We start from the raw sequence: 15,794 nt of genomic DNA on the forward strand, positions 1-15,794 counted from the left end.
TTTGGGTTTTGCAAGCTCTCAGATAAGTTGCAGTGCAGCATCGGTTACCTAGCCTAGACTTTTGAAAGAAAAAACTCAGCAAAAGAAAAGAGAAGATCTCTTAAAGCGAGTGGGCTATTCCAAACAAAGCTCCCCGCGTGACGATGTGTTTACATGGATTGCATTCACGAGATTGTATATCTTTCGTAATTTCACAGTGACGTTGAAAGAATTGTGTTTACTCTGAGGCATCAAGAACAGGACAGTATTATTTAATTAACAGCAGCGAAAGAAAAGTTTGGATTCGGTAACTCCCAACTGTACACACAACTTTCCAAGCTTGTGCAACGGCGCGCAGTTGTTCAGGATGGCGCAAGACTGAAAGCTCAACAGTCTAAGGTCTTAATAAGATTAGCTCGTTGCTGGATTCGGCAGATAAGCGAAAGATATGGGTCCGATGGAACGAAGATTAGAGCCGTTTAAATGCTTAAACGTATACAGACCGCGTAAAGAGTACGAGACAATAAATAGAAAAGCATATGAACGGGAGGTAGAAATGAAGAAAATGAGCCGTTATGGAACACAAAAGCTGGTGCAACTGAGCCGGCTGTCTGTTTTTTATATACAAATCTTTCGAATGGGTTGTTCACGTCCGAGAGGTTTCGCACTGTATACACGATAGTCCTTTTATTAGCGGGGTTCACCTCTAAGAAGCTGTCTGTGTGGCACGCACGAGGCTGAGAAATTCCTGCTTTCGTGTGTGGCGATCTCCGGCAGACGGGACGCTTAGGCCGCTTCTGTGCAAGCTGCAGCGAGGAAAATTTCACATGCTCGAACCTTAATGCGAGCAAGATCTGTGTGTGCGTATCAAAGTATGAGCATTTTTGTTTGCGATACCTGATTTGGATTGAATATTGGGAACAAAAACCAAGATATGATGGGGACGGCGGGGGCCGTAACACTTTTCCTTCCACAGCTCTCTCTCTCACTCTCACATATACTCAGTCTGAACCACTTGCCATTTTTTCTCCCTCTCTTTCTTCCTTTCTTTCTCTTCTGCCAACCTTCTTACTTTCTGGAACTCATTTAGTTCTCTCTGCTTCTTGGTGCGCAGCTTATCAGACATGGCTAAGCATCATCATAGTGGCAATAATCATCATCGAGAGAACGGTATGTGTGCAACTCCCTACAAAGAACTGATTCATGCAGAATCATCGTTATTTATCTGTCGCTAACGATATATAGGTCATGATGGCCGTGTCAAACATACCGAGGCGAACGGCTTATCTGTCGAACAGGAAAAGGCCAAGCCGGCTTCTGGTTTTGTTCAGCGTGTGACCTCGATCCCGATCGTCAGTGACAGCGTGGCTACCGTCAACGCTTATGCAACTCGTTCGTCATTGGCCACGTATGCCTTCAACAAGGCTGCCAGCACCCTCAACACTGTGAGTAGCCACCAACCCAAGTATGTCCAGTCATACTATCAGACATACCTGCAACCGCAGCTCCAAATGGCAGACAAGCTTGGTTGCAAATCCTTGGACATTCTCCAAGAACGCTTTCCCATGATAAATCAGCCGACACAACATCTCCTTGATGCTGTCAAAGCACCGCCGAAGCAGGTTATCACTGGCGTCAAGGGACGAATCGATGGTACAATCAACACGGTTACTGCGCCGGGCTACGCTGCTGCTCGGGAAGCCAACAGAAAACTTGGATTTGTTATTGACAACTTGGAAGCCACCCTCAACCGATATCTGCCGGCAGAGGACAATAAAACCAAGGATATGCCCAACGCAAACCATGTTCACAGAACATATCTGTTGCTGACGGAAGCATCGCAGGGAGTTAGCAAGCTCGTGTCGGACAGAATAGCAAAGACCACCTCTGCAGTGCCGCGATCTCGCGATGACCTTATCAAGCTCAAGGATTCGTCGCCGCTTATCCAGACTGTTGTTGGCCAGCTCCAGTTCTTCCAAGAGACTGTTCGTCACTCGATCGTCGTCTATTCCAAGACTGCCGAGCAGCGTTTACCTAAGGCTTTGACTGAACGATTGCATAAATTTCAAGGTGCGTTGTACGAACACCTCAACCAGTTTGTCGACTTTGTACGCGTGCGAACTGAACTGCCCGAGAGCCTCAAGCAGCGCTTGCAATCTCTCCAAGAGGCCGCCAATTCGCAGTACCAGTTTGCAAAGCAGCAGTACGATCGCAAGGATATTACCAGCTATGAAAAAGCCAGAATAGTCGCGCAGAGTCTCCAAAACCAGTTGCTACCGGCATTGCAAAGCGCTCAAAAACAGATCCAGGAATACACAGCAACTGTGAGCGAGCGCGCTCGAAAGGAGCTTAAGAGCCGTTTAGGTTCTGTCGGCGCCGGTCACAACGAAACTGAGCATGCTGCTGCAACTAACGTCACTGTTGAAGCCGACGCTGCCCCTCCTACCAACGGACCAACATAGCCACAATGAAGTCTTCTCGTTGGTCGTTAAATAGCTCTTCTCTTTGATATATCTTACCTTCTCTCGGCCTGTAGCACCATCATCCATGTTATCCCAAGCGTATATCCAATCTACCTTCCTTCTATCCAGATAAAGCGGAATATTTACAAGCTTTTTTTATTGTTGAGTTATCTATCATTGCTGTTCAGAGGAGGATGATGACGATGACGATGGTGAAGAAGATGGGCCTTGCGTAGGAGTATCGACAATAACCTGCAAACCACCCTTCTTGATCTGCTCCTTGACAGTTTGGCGAGAATTCGTTTCTTTGATAATCAAGTGTAAGCGTTCCGTTTTCTGTTTTCTATCCATCTGGCACATTTCAAAAGCGATCAATGAGACGCCACAGAAGGTACCTACAGCCCAGTTTGCTGCTGTAGGCACGGTTCCTGCAATAAAACTAAAATCTCAATCTCCTTTGCATCTGTCAACAAAATATCCATTGGGACGATACTGTACGTTTAAGCATAAACCGGATACCGCCCATGCCAAAACCAGCGCCTGTTATTTACACACATTATTTATGAGCCAACAATGCGAAATACAAAATGCACAGCGAGAACTTGCCTATGCCATACAAAAGCGAATTGCGTGCACAGGGTATCTTGCCAACATTCTGGAAATCTTCAACTTTGATCGTCTGGTGCACACCGTGATCACTTTGTAACCGTTTCTGAGCACTGTTTCCACTCCTCCCTGGTTACCTTTAGAGCTTCAGAAATGGTCGGTTGCTCAATGTTGTTGTTGTTGCTGCTATTGTCACCGCGGCCGCTTGACATTTTGGAGGAGCAGCTTGGTTGCCAGGGACGACAGCATCCAAGAAATTTGGGTTTCGTTCGGAGCTACTGTAAACAACGTCTGGCACTTGACACTTTGTAGGCAGCTGGCCAGTTCATGGTGAGCTCACGCTGCTGCAACGTTGTTTGCGTCACAACCTTGTCAGCCTCTTCCACTGATCTGCTTTCCCTTTATGCGGCAGAAGGCTGGCTTCCTGGTAGCGACAGAATCCTGCAGTACTTTAGGCTTCAAAGCACTGGTTGAGATAATGGTGCTCAGCTTTATTGCTTGGAGTCTAATAAACTTTGATCTACATCCAGCATTGTACTTTAGTGCCACGTATTTGTGTTCGGCTTGAGGACGTTTGGAGCAACTATATAGTACTGCTACTTTGCAAACTGATTTGTCTCCACGTTACAGAAACTACATTTTGATCCATTGTGAAGATTAATTATCAAAACTTGGCAATGCATGCGCCTTTCAGAGCATTTTACGGAAAGTAATGGAGGACAGTAAGTAGTTTCTGTGTTTTTTAAAATTATTGTCTATTGCAACATTCTCTCGTGACAGCCAACTGCAAAGAAACGATAGAAATATTCATGTGTCAAAAATTGAATAGAGTCTGTCACACCACATCCTGACAACAATTTGTGGCAATGGGGGCACTCGAGAATATTATTACATCAGACACTGTAGCGTGTTTCAATATTCCAATATTTGCCATCTATTCAAAGGAGCTGGAAAAAAGTGACGTGACAAAAGACTCGGCACTCCTCTCGCTGCTGCTGTTGCTCATCAGTTATAGAAATATGGTTCTACAATATTAGTCATACACATACGCCCTGTGGTTTCTTTTTACCCTTTGGAACAATAAGGGAAAAGGTTTTGAGAAAACGCATTATTCCTCCTTGAGGGTAAGGTAGCGGTTGGAACGTAGCGGGAAAACAAGGTTGATGGATTGTTGGGTAGATTTTCTCTTTGCAGTGATAGTGGTGCCACGCTAGCATTTAAGATTGTTCTAGACCCCCCACCTACCACCCGCTTTGGCGCCTAACCTTATGTGACACCGGCTCGGCTTTAGGGTATCCGGCGGTATGTAGCAGCAGGTGAAAAAGAAAAACGAACGTGCGTTCGTGCGTGGCGAGAGCTGGCTTGCGTTCGTTAGTAACTGGGTTAAAACTTTTTTGGGATTACAGATTTTCCAAGCCTCATTAGCTTTTTCTGTGCTTATTCCGCTTTCTTGCTCTTTACATTACCTTCTTATCTTCTTTTTCATATGAAAGTTTAAGCATGTGGAAAACTGACAGAGACTGAGCAGGACAAGCGGCGACACAGCGCACGAGCCCGCTCATTTCATTCGGATGTCTTTAGCGATCGACGCAATTTTTCAGAAACATGTGAAATTTTTAAGCATGTGATGTAGTACGCTGATGAGCAAATATCTGCTTACCACAATTTATTACATATGCCAACGTTCATTATTGACTAGATTGATAATACAAGGGGTAGGGGAAGGGGAATGCTTTCACTATGCCATCATTCCACGCGGTTGAGGTCCATGGACCACATGGACCAAAGATCGCTGCTGAAAATATATAGCGTGTGAAAGGATGGGCCGAGAGCGAGAGCGAGAGCGAGAGGGGGAAACCGTGAGCAGAGGCTTGTGCCACAGTGCCACGCCTTGCTCCCTCCCCCAACTAATCCACGGACCCAACCGGCTTTTTTGCGTGCTGTTTCCTGAGTGTCAATTCTCTCTCTGTGCGTGTGCATCTTTAGCACACGATAATAGCAATGCGGCCAACCCGACCGGAATTACCATGTCAGCGATAATTTTTAATTGAGCAGCCCATTATCGATCAGAAAACCCCCAAGTATATAAATATAACGTTTCCATCACCACCGGGTTTCCCTTCCTCTTTCTTCTCCAACCCTCCCCTCTCCATACATATTTTTGCATACCCCCAGTATCTCTTATTACATTGCTATAGGTAAGTTTACTGCGCTGCTATTGCTTGTCCCATTCGACGCACATGATCTTGACAACGCATGACTTGTAGATCCGTGCACCTTTTGTATACGTGCGTATCACTCGCTCTCTCGCTCTCTTACCTTTTAAAATCCAGTTCTTCTTTACTACGCAACACATCCTCTATTCCTGAAACACCCAACAATAGCAACACAAAAATTTTTCTTGCAATGAATGACATACACGGCTTCCCGAATACGGCAACTCCGTCCACGCCCGTGGATGATGCTTCGAACATGATGGCTTTTTGCACGACTGCAACAGGTTTGTCATATTCTTCAATTCTTTCTCTCTGTCTCTGTCTCTCTCTCTCTCTCGAGTTTGTTTAATCTAAAGCTTTCCAAACTTGATGACAGGCTATCCGCTCTGGACAACAACACCGTCTATTACCATGAACACAACTATGACAACGCCGAAAGCTCCGGCTTTGGATGCTTACTATGCACCTCCACTACCTCTATCGCAACCGCAACCGCAACAACAATTACAACAGCAACAGTGGCAAGCACTGTCGTCATCATCATCACCTTCATCATACTCCATCCATCGATCGACGATCTATGACACCGGCTATCCTTTGAACAGCACTGCAGCAGCGGTAGCAGCAGCAGTAGCGCAGCAAGCGCCTGCAACCCATTACACTTCCTTTACAGATCCCATAGCTCAAGTATGCATCGACAGTTAATACTTTCAACGAGAATATTAGCTTATTCATAACATTTTAACGTTAGAGCTCGCACGTGTCACCTGTGGCTACACCGAAAAGCGTTACTCAAGACATCCTGCAGCATGACCAGCAACAGCAACAGCAACAGCATCAGCAGCATATTCCTGCGAATTTGGATCATGCGATTCCTCCTTCCTCTTCCGATCCTTCTTCATCGTCGACAGCGTGGCTATCGTTTCCCCCTCAATATGTCAACAGTGTTTCGCAAACATACATTCCCGCAGATCCCTTTAGTCAGTTTGTGAAAACCAGTAGCGGCTTCAGTCCGACCATCGTTTCCGCATCAACGGTACTCAACACCGAGTTTGCTTCTGCCCAAGACCGATTCTTGATGGCATCGTCGTCAGATCAATACACAGAAAGTAAATAGAAATTAGAGCAAGTTGGAAACCGAGGAACGAGGTAATTAATCACCATGTGTGTATATAGATCCCGGTTTCGCATCCACAGCCGACAACTCGGTCGTGTCAGATGAGGATCAATACTCTAGCAGGGACGACAACATCAACAAGGCTCTCGTTGCTGCTGAATCCAGAGACGCTGCTATACACGCGAGTAGCGATGATGGCGATGAAGGTGAAATCCTGCACTGCCGCTGGGCCGAATGTACCATGCAAACACGAAGTCTACAACGACTTATCGCCCATGTTTCTGACATCCACGTCGGCCGTGGCAAGCAAGCATACTACTGCGAATGGATCAACTGTCCTCGAAAAAATATGCCCTTCTCAAAACGACACAAGATGCACAATCATATGCGCACGCACACAGGCGAGCGGCCTTTTGCTTGCAATGAAGACGGTTGTGATAAGCGTTTCTCGCGACTTGATTCGTTAAACACACATATCAAAACCCACTCTAGCGTAAAACCTTACGCCTGCTCTGTGCCTGGTTGCACGAAAGCCTATTTCCACTCTCGCTCCCTTCGCAAACACGCCAAAGTGCACCAGATCCAAAGAGACCCACATGGTAAACGGAAACGAGCCGGTCGAAAGAAAAAAACAAGTATTATCGCAATCCTAAGAAAGACGACCTGACGACAGTCCCAAATGTTAAAGTATTGGGGCTCAGTTACTACTACGATCATCATCTATATCATTACTATATATATACATATATACATTTATATACCCATATCCCCCACCTCAACCTTTGCTTATCCGAGCTTGACTTTCGCTGTTATTGTAAACCTTGTTTCGTACACATTATGGTCCGTGCATACTCACATCCTCCTTTACGCTCATTCTCTCGCTCCATTCATCCTTCTTTCCTTCCCATGTACCTTTTTTGCTTGTTCCACTTTCTATGACAACAATTATATCCTTATATTCTTCTACAGCTGCTACTTCTCTTCTAGTCATTTTGGGTGAAGTTTTCTTTTCTTGATCTTCTTGTGTATGTATTACTATTGATTAAAAAATGGGTTTAGTCTCATTGTTCAAAAGTAAATTCGCGGATAAGCATTCGCTTAAACGCATTTCAATCGCCATAAGCTTCAAACACATGAAAGCCTTTATTTTTCTACATTTACAAATGAGACCGAAAGCATCGCTATAAATATCAATTTTAACTATATACGGCTAGCTGGGCATCGTGATCAACGGTCCTGTTGGGATTGCCTTGTACTCGCATACATGCGTCTGGGACTATTATTATTACTAGTGCTAATGGTAGGGATGGTAGGCGTTGATAAAGATGCCTGAGGCCGCTGGACGGCATCGTCCGCCAGACTCAAAGATGTTCCAGAACAATGAGCGGATAGTCGCTTGGGGCCGGCAACCACTGCTACTGCTGCTCGTGAGCCATGGAAAGAATGAGATTGATATAATGGATGCGGACGTGCCGGTGGTGGAGGTGCCGGTGGAGATGGCGTTCCTGAAAATTTTGCTGGCGAGGATCGCCGTTGAGAAACGAGCATAGGTAACGCCTCGCTGCTGCTGTTACTGGATCCTACAGTGGAATCGCTTGCCATTTGCTGCTGTTGCTGTTGGGATTTCAATATAACACTTTCGCGGTAAATATCCATTGGACTGTTGCGCCCGACATTTTCAAAGAATCGAGGAGGTGCTATGTTTTGTTCAATTGCAGCCTTGATCCGTCGTTCCTTTTCAAAATCAGCCCATCGCTTCATAGTAATGAGAGTACTATCGAATTCGCCATCCTTGTCGCCGTGTCCGTGCTTTTCATTGTCCCCGGAGCCTTCCACTTTGCGTGTATCGCCCCATGAAAAGTCGTCAAAGTGCCAGTATGCATACGTCGGCAAGACGAAGTTCCAAATCGGTAGCGAAAATAGATAGATAAGCATCCATCCAATGTACACAATTTTGCGGCTTGTCATGACAATCAGAACAGCAGGTAAGCCGAGGATCAATGCGAGCAAGATCAAGGGTATAATGGCCGGTTGACCAAGAATAGCAAGCACGATCAAATAAATGGTAAAGGAAATGGCGGCTGGAAGTGCAAGCGTACCAACCAGTTCCATGAAAACCACAAATTGCATCGAAAAGCAGAAAGTTCCGCACAAATCTCGTACGAGCACAAGTTCCATCAAGTTGTGAATGGTAGAATTGATCCACCGTCGACGCTGTGAAAGCAAAACCCTGAAACTATCTGGCACCACCGTCTTGCACCTATTATCATTACAATTTAGATAATTGCATATTAACTTTTGCAGCTTTCCGAATACTGTACTTACACAGCTTGAGGTACGAACATCATTTTGCGACTGGGGAATGTACGCAACATCAAGGTCGATAAGTAGCGATCTTCGCCAAGCAGCAACAAATTCTTCTTGTGCAATGTATCGACCACGTTCTCGGAATAGTGTTCTACAACGTCAGGATTCGCCAAAATAGGTACCCAGTAGCCTTGTGGTCCCTTGGGTGCCTTGATGCGGTACATGCAGAAGCAACCAGGCAGGCACGTGACGCCACCAAAAATGGATTCGAATGCTTTGCTTTGATGATGTGAGATGTAATACTCAAAAACTATCGTTATCATTTGATCGTTACTTTCTTATATGAACATTCACATCTCCAAAGTACCTACCTTGGATCATGCTTACCCAACTTGCTGTCTTGTTGGCAATCCTGGTTTCTCCACATAGGCCGGATATCTCCGGATCTTTCACAGCGCACGATACGAGCCGCGACAGGGCATCAGGGAACAGTTTTGTATCAGCATCCACCATGAGCATCAGCTCGTATTTATCCGGTGGTATTCCAGTGAGCCGCCAGAAACTATTAAAGAGTTCATACTCCATGGTAGTCATACGCTCGTCAAATAGGACTTTTTGCATGAACTGCATCAAGATAATTTGCGAATCACGTTTTCCACGGTTGCCAGGTTTTGCTTCTTTCTTTGCTATCTCATCCGGTGTACCTCCACATTTCACAACGGTGATCATCGGAACTCGCTGCTGATGCTCTGTTGACACCGTTGTATCGTCGTAGTCATAAAATCCAGCGTACACTTTGGCCATATTGTGGCGTTTTGCGCCGTCGGCAATGGCGACGTACGATTGTGGTTCAACAACCTCCGCTGGGACAAGAAGATCTTTCATCATTGATACGCAAACATCCGGTGTGGAGATGGATTCGCCGTGACCCGTTACAAGGCCGTCGCAAACAACGAGGATGATCTTGTGAGAGTTTGGATAGTCGCTCGTGGCTATAGAGTCAAGTGTTGTTCGAATACCGTCATAGCCTTCCGAGTAACAGGTAACAAGACATATAGTGTGCGTTAACGGATAGTTGAATGGCATATAGCTAGAAGGCGGCTGTGGGATCACAAACGGCGAGAGAGGGAATGGGCATGTCGGTGTAGTGTTTGTGATAGTCTCGCCACCACTGTGGCTATGGTTGTCAGAAGATGAGATCGACGAGCGACGGATACTCATGGCGGTAGCAGGCAGATTTCGCGAAGAGGACGTAGGTGATGGAGTATACATCATATAGGACGATCGTCGAGGTGCAGTAAAATCCTCCAATGCACTATTTTTATTTTTTGAAAATATTTAGAACATGCATGCATTGATGGTTGCCAGAAAATCTCCCTCAATTTCTTACCTTGAAGGCGATTTCCAGCTTGGTGTTGATGCAGGTCTATCGGCATCAAAACGAGTGGAATTTGGAAGTGGCTGTGTAAAGCGCGATGTCTGCGGGAGGATGCTGCGTCGTTTGGCGAGTGGAGAGTACGGAGAAGTAGGTCTGTTACTAGCTGGCGGAAAAGGTGCAGATGTGTAGATGTCACGGGTCCACCGTTCAAGCTCGGCCTCGCGTTGCATTCGAGCCGCATAGGAACGGCTTTCTTTAAAGTTACCAAGGCGCCAGCTAAGGAACCATCCAAAGATAACGGCCAAACCAAAACGGGTCACAATGACCCCCAGAATGACCACAAGCGACAGGTACAGTACAATTTCCGATGCCATGCAGCCAATGCTCAGGGATTCAAGAGAACCGACCTTGATTAGCGTTGCTAGGCATTTGGCTTCGTCGGCCCAGTTTGTCCCATGGATACGCGTACTCGATATATACCGCGTCATATCTCTGCTGCCGAAAGCAGACATGTCGTTTAAAATTTGCTGCACAAGACTTGTTGATGAGATGTTATATTTTGTAGGAGACAGCAACTGTAACAAGCGCAGATCCAGAACATCCCTGCGTTTTTCATGCAAGTACCCGTGTAAGTATACGCTTCAAAAGTATAATTTTCCCAAAAATAGCTAAAGAAATCCATGATTCTTTTCGTTTACCCGTTGTACACCATCAAGTGGGATTTTGATTGAATGTCCTTCCAGTCGTAATACACGCGAGATGCCTTGTGATAGCCGCCCTTGACACTGGGAGCGCCGTTCGCCTGAAAGCTCGCATAAGTATTGCGTGCCGTCTGCGATAAGTGGCAGGGAGCTGTGGCGGAACTGATTGCCAAGTTTTGAACCTCCGCAGTTTCTGGATTAAACATTTTGCATGGAAAGTAGACGGGAGAAGCATTTGTGGTCTGTTCTTGATCAGCAAAGGAGGAGCCATAGAGGGAGCTGCTATAAGTCGAGGATTGCCGCCGAGGGCGGAATACGTCGGTGCATACATGAGAATTGATATCTTGAAATAGAAACGAGGCGTCCATTCCACCAGCATTGATGGGCGCATAGAGCACATTTGTGGGGTCGCTTGTTTCCCCGGGAATTGGGGGATGGCTATTCCAATCCGCTAGCATGTATGCCCATCCACTAATAATAAGGTATCCCTGGCTGACAGAACCCCCTGGGACACTGGAAGGAGACGCGGGACATACCGTTTGGGTGAATCCGAACGTGAGAAATCCGACAAAGCCCATGACAAGCAAAATGCAGGATACCAGGCCAATCTTTTCACGCCATGCCATTCGTGCCGGCCCCTCTGGAATACCTTTTTGTTACCATCATTAGCCGGCTGCTTTCTTCCTCAATATCAAAAATAAAAAGATCCATTGCTACCGCTGTTGTCTGTATTTACCAAAACAACCGAGTACTGGGCCGGGGATGCAGCAAGTCAGTAATCGACAATAAATCTTCCATAGATCGCAGGATTTGGATCGAATGCAAAAGCAGATACGGTCATGATTATGTGAAGTAACGCTACTTCGCTCGACTGCACCAACGACACCTTGATCCTTGTCATCCTCGTCTTCAAGACCGCTGAGTTTGCCATCACGACCAAGGATGCTTTGGCTGCGTCGCAGAGGATCGAGACGGCCGTTGGATGCGCGTCGTGCAGCGGCGTATCTTTTCGTGACCGTCGCCCCGCCTCCTCCTCCCTCTTGTTGTTGCTGTTGCTGGTGGCGGTGTTGTCGACTAGTAGAGAAAGCTGTGGCTGTCTGAGCTGCATGCTGACGATAGTGATACTGCCGATTAGTTCCATCCATTCTTTCACGCTCAGGTCGTACAAGCGATTTTTGGCGCCGTGCAGGAGATAAAGGAGAGGGCTGGTCATTCAATTGTGCTGATATTCCGTCACGATTCAGAGCTGGTGTATACGAAGGAGTTTCTCCTCGTGGAGAACTCATGACGATAAACTACACAAAAGGAGAAAGGACAAAAATCGAATTACAGTAGTAGTTGTATCGATAATTGCTGATAGGAATTAATCAAGCAAGCAAGTCTAGCAGCAGAAAGAGAAAAAAGGAGAGAATGATAGTAACGAAAGAGAGAGAGAGAGGGAAACAAGTCGAATGATTTTAAATTAAGGAGAGATCTTTGCAAATCGGATGCAGGCACATTGTGCGTGCTTGTGCAAGTGAATACGTACGCGTAAGTATGTTTATACACGCGCAGGGCTTGTTCCCTTTCTTCTTTTGTTTCCTTTGCCGAATGCGTGTACCTGTGTACATGTTTGGGTGGTGAGCGCGAGAGCCTGGGATGTGTTCCACGCTCTCGTGTCTCCTAAGTGGCACTTGGCGCAGTTAGGTTAAAAAAGGGTATACAGTTGGAAGAAAACGGAAACCCACGCGAGCAGATACAAGAATGGTGAGTGGATAGAAGAAGCTAACGTAAACTCTATACAGTTCCTATGGCTTGCAGATGATGCACGGTGTTGCAGCACACGGCAGCTGCGGCATCAAAGTGGCTCAATACAACGCCATGACCCAGGCACGTTGGCGAATTTTAATCTGCAATCACATCACTTTCCGTTTGGACACAATCATCAGCCATAATTGCTTTTATGCATTGAAGAGTATTAATGATAGCAAAACAAAACGCAATTACCTTCATCCCTGCTTGCTGTAACCGTGCCTAACATGTGAGAATCCTAAATTCTTCTCTTTTCGCAGCATCTTACTATCTGAAACACGAGATACTTGCAGAACATTCTTCAGAACTTTTCAATTGTAGACTACAGGCAGGATTTTCTTTCATTAGGGCAGGTGCATAAGAGAAGCAAATGAGAGCCGTAACCGCAGATTTGTTCAAGTCTAAAATAAAATGCGGGTACTACCCATAAACGGAAGCTGTTTCGTAAACAAGGCCACCCACAGAGCATATTGTTCTCGCTCAAGGTTGCATGAACGTTAGTTCCGCATTTAACCAAGTTGTACATGCATGATATGTAGATGAAAAGCACATTGAGACATGATTTACTCGTTGTCTTACTAGAGAGCTAACGTATTTTCAACCATACATACAAGGAGTGACAGAAGTTACAAATTGTAAAGAAATCTTGTTGGACGGTCAAGCCAAGTAATTAACTGCACAACCTTTGTATGTATCTCATGGACCACTTTTGAGGATTTTACATATATGTTTCTGTTGCGTCAAAACTGTCCAGGTGGATGTTGGCTTACGAAAGTTCCATTCAATACATAGTGTTCACGGCCACTGATGTCTTAATATAGTCGCAGATATCTTCAATGTTGTGGAGTCTTCAACCTTGCGAAGCATCTGTAAGAGCTCGCTTTCTGGAATGAGTACGATGAATAATAACTGCATGCTTCCAGTAACAAGTCTGACTTCAATCCTGTCAGATAGGCAGGCCTCAATACGGAAATAGCCTCACTCTCCTAGTCCAGAGGTTGCAACGCCTTGCTATATTCATCGTCGATATTGTCTTTAAAATCATCTCGTGACTCGGAAAGTTGTGAGCGCATGGTGTCGATAGTGACTATCGGTCAGGAATTCCAACTGTAAATAATGGAAGAAATTATATACCACAGGAATAATTAGTTGTCAATACGGAAGAAGGGAATCTTGACAGTTACATTGTCCTACCTTTTGTTTTGCTGTGCCCCTTAAAAAGAGCACCGGCCAACGACAACCTCCTTTATTCGAATGAACCTCGTTTCCGGGACGTCCCATGCACGGCGCGCGCTCCAAAAGCATCCGGCAGTCCGGGAAACGGACACTGGCACGTGTCGGGTGGTACAAGCGACCGCCCGTCTCTCCAGCTTTTTTCCTTAGCACGTTGTTCGTCTCTTCTTTCCCTCGCTCTCTTCTTCGTTCTTCTTTTTCATCACTGGACTTGACAACAATCACCTGCAATGACCGCTTCTGACTGCTCGGTCCTTGTCCTCGGAGGAGTCGGCTTCATTGGACGGCACTTTGTGCACTACCTTGTCACCAACAACTTGGCAAAGCATATCTGCGTTGTTGACAAGGTTTTGCCACAAACAGCTTACTTGTCCGAGGCGCACAAGGCTTCTTTTCAAAAAGTCGAATTCAAGCAAGCCAATCTTATGAATCCTGGTAAGTGCTTTTAACGTTTCTAGTTGTATATATACTCTATTGACAAAGAGGGTTAGCATCCGTTGAAAGCTGCTTTGCACGCGAGGATGGTACCGAATTCGATTATGTTTTCAACTTTGCAGCAGAAACAAAATACTCTCAAGTGCCAGAGGTAACAATATATAACTTGATAGCTGCGCATGTACAAAGGGAATTGACATGCAAATAAACCTGACATTTAAGGTTTATCATGAACGTATTTATCAAGTATCCGTCAACTGTGCAAAAGAGGCTGCAAAGCGACATGTCAAGGCATTTGTCGCAGTGTCAACTGCAGAAATATACGACGCAGACCAGGTAAAGACAAGAAGCAAGCTAATTGCATTGACAAGAACCGCAAACCAAACTAAGCTCCCTACGGTTTTTGATAGGGTTCATCCACTGAGGAGTCTAAAATCAACCCTTGGACTGAGATCGGCAAGTACAAATACAAAGCAGAGCAGGCACTGCAGCAAATTGAGGGGTAAGTCGTTGTGCCAGGATGAAACAAGAGAGAGGTAGTCAGAAAGAAAGAGGAAGGATAGTGTAACTAACCTAAACTATATACCGTTTGCACACACAGATTGAATCTTATTATCCTGCGACCAGCGGTCGTGTATGGACCTGGGGCATTGTTGGGCTTGAGTAAGATTTTGGGGTTATGAAAACGGAGATAGTGTAAACTCACAATGAACCATATTAGCTCCACGTCTGATCATCGGTCGAGTTTATAAGCATTTGAATGAGGAAATGAAGCTGTTGTGGTCAAAGGATCTGAAGCTAAACACTGTTCAAGTCGAGGACATGGCCAGAGCATGCTGGCATACGGCGGATTGGTATACCAAGACTGGAAGGAAACCTGAAGATCCTACACCCATATTCAATGTGGCGGATAAACAGGATACAGGTATGTAAAAAGTGTTTATATCACCAAAGAAATATAGTAACACGAGCGTTTGCAGACCAAGAGACGATCAACAAGCTACTGCGGGAAATTTTCGGAATCGAAACAGGATATCACGGCAGCGTCGTATCCAGCTTTGCAAAAGTAAGTGTGCAACAAAGTAGAAATGCAGATTATAATAAGCTAAGAGATAACTGTGCATTTATAGCTCAATCTGAACTCTGTCACTGATGACGTCAATGAGAAACATTTGGCGCCTTGGGCTGAGTTACTGAAAAAATCTGACATCAAAGTGTCGCCACTGTCGCCATACCTCGATGAAGAGCTACTCTCCAACCACGCTCTATCTGTGGACGGCACCAAAATTGAAAGAGAGACTGGTTTCACGTACAATGTGCCGAAGCTGACAAAGGAAAAACTTGTGGAAATCATTGATGGATACAAGGCATTGAACGTGTGGCCTGCCGACGACTGATATACCTGTCTGTACGATAGCAGCGCCACGAGAGCTGCTAAACCACGGATTTAAATACCTTTCTTTCTATCCTTTCCCATCTCTTCTATCTCTCGCCCATTTTTTTCTTTCAAGCCGCATTTTCGTATGTTTAGCTTGCCAGAAAGAAAATATTAAATGATGACGACGCCGG

General features: G+C 45.6%; 5 protein-coding genes across 5 annotated transcripts; 3 read left to right on the forward strand and 2 right to left on the reverse strand.

Moving 5' to 3' along the window:
• Positions 1 to 1,103: 1,103 nt before the first annotated feature.
• Positions 1,104 to 2,441, forward strand: VTP01DRAFT_5763 (uncharacterized protein; the record flags this gene model as incomplete). The annotated part of the gene is made up of 2 exons (XM_069384591.1): positions 1,104 to 1,149; positions 1,225 to 2,441. 2 exons carry the CDS (start codon positions 1,104 to 1,106, stop codon positions 2,439 to 2,441), a joined length of 1,263 nt encoding a protein of 420 aa, XP_069234999.1.
• A 174-nt stretch (positions 2,442 to 2,615) lies between these two features.
• Positions 2,616 to 3,259, reverse strand: VTP01DRAFT_5764 (uncharacterized protein; the record flags this gene model as incomplete). The annotated part of the gene is made up of 4 exons (XM_069384592.1): positions 2,616 to 2,869; positions 2,940 to 2,981; positions 3,048 to 3,120; positions 3,185 to 3,259. 4 exons carry the CDS (start codon positions 3,257 to 3,259, stop codon positions 2,616 to 2,618), a joined length of 444 nt encoding a protein of 147 aa, XP_069235000.1.
• A 2,194-nt stretch (positions 3,260 to 5,453) lies between these two features.
• VTP01DRAFT_5765 (uncharacterized protein) lies at positions 5,454 to 7,047 on the forward strand (the record flags this gene model as incomplete). Its single annotated transcript, XM_069384593.1, has 4 exons — positions 5,454 to 5,547; positions 5,640 to 5,950; positions 6,015 to 6,372; positions 6,440 to 7,047. The coding sequence occupies 4 exons, from the start codon at positions 5,454 to 5,456 to the stop codon at positions 7,045 to 7,047; spliced, it is 1,371 nt and encodes a 456-aa protein (XP_069235001.1).
• A 560-nt stretch (positions 7,048 to 7,607) lies between these two features.
• VTP01DRAFT_5766 (uncharacterized protein) lies at positions 7,608 to 12,052 on the reverse strand (the record flags this gene model as incomplete). Its single annotated transcript, XM_069384594.1, has 6 exons — positions 7,608 to 8,640; positions 8,706 to 8,997; positions 9,059 to 10,002; positions 10,078 to 10,668; positions 10,764 to 11,415; positions 11,503 to 12,052. The coding sequence occupies 6 exons, from the start codon at positions 12,050 to 12,052 to the stop codon at positions 7,608 to 7,610; spliced, it is 4,062 nt and encodes a 1,353-aa protein (XP_069235002.1).
• Positions 12,053 to 14,020: 1,968 nt separating this feature from the next.
• VTP01DRAFT_5767 (uncharacterized protein) lies at positions 14,021 to 15,622 on the forward strand (the record flags this gene model as incomplete). The annotated part of the gene is made up of 8 exons (XM_069384595.1): positions 14,021 to 14,225; positions 14,282 to 14,376; positions 14,448 to 14,561; positions 14,636 to 14,727; positions 14,827 to 14,888; positions 14,947 to 15,150; positions 15,206 to 15,291; positions 15,356 to 15,622. The coding sequence occupies 8 exons, from the start codon at positions 14,021 to 14,023 to the stop codon at positions 15,620 to 15,622; spliced, it is 1,125 nt and encodes a 374-aa protein (XP_069235003.1).
• Between the last annotated feature and the right edge of the window lie 172 nt (positions 15,623 to 15,794).

The sequence above is a fragment of the Rhizomucor pusillus genome, assembly GCF_041956525.1.
Source record: "Rhizomucor pusillus strain CBS 183.67 unplaced genomic scaffold VTP01scaffold_25, whole genome shotgun sequence".
NCBI classification, from domain to species: Eukaryota; Fungi; Mucoromycota; class Mucoromycetes; order Mucorales; family Lichtheimiaceae; genus Rhizomucor; species Rhizomucor pusillus.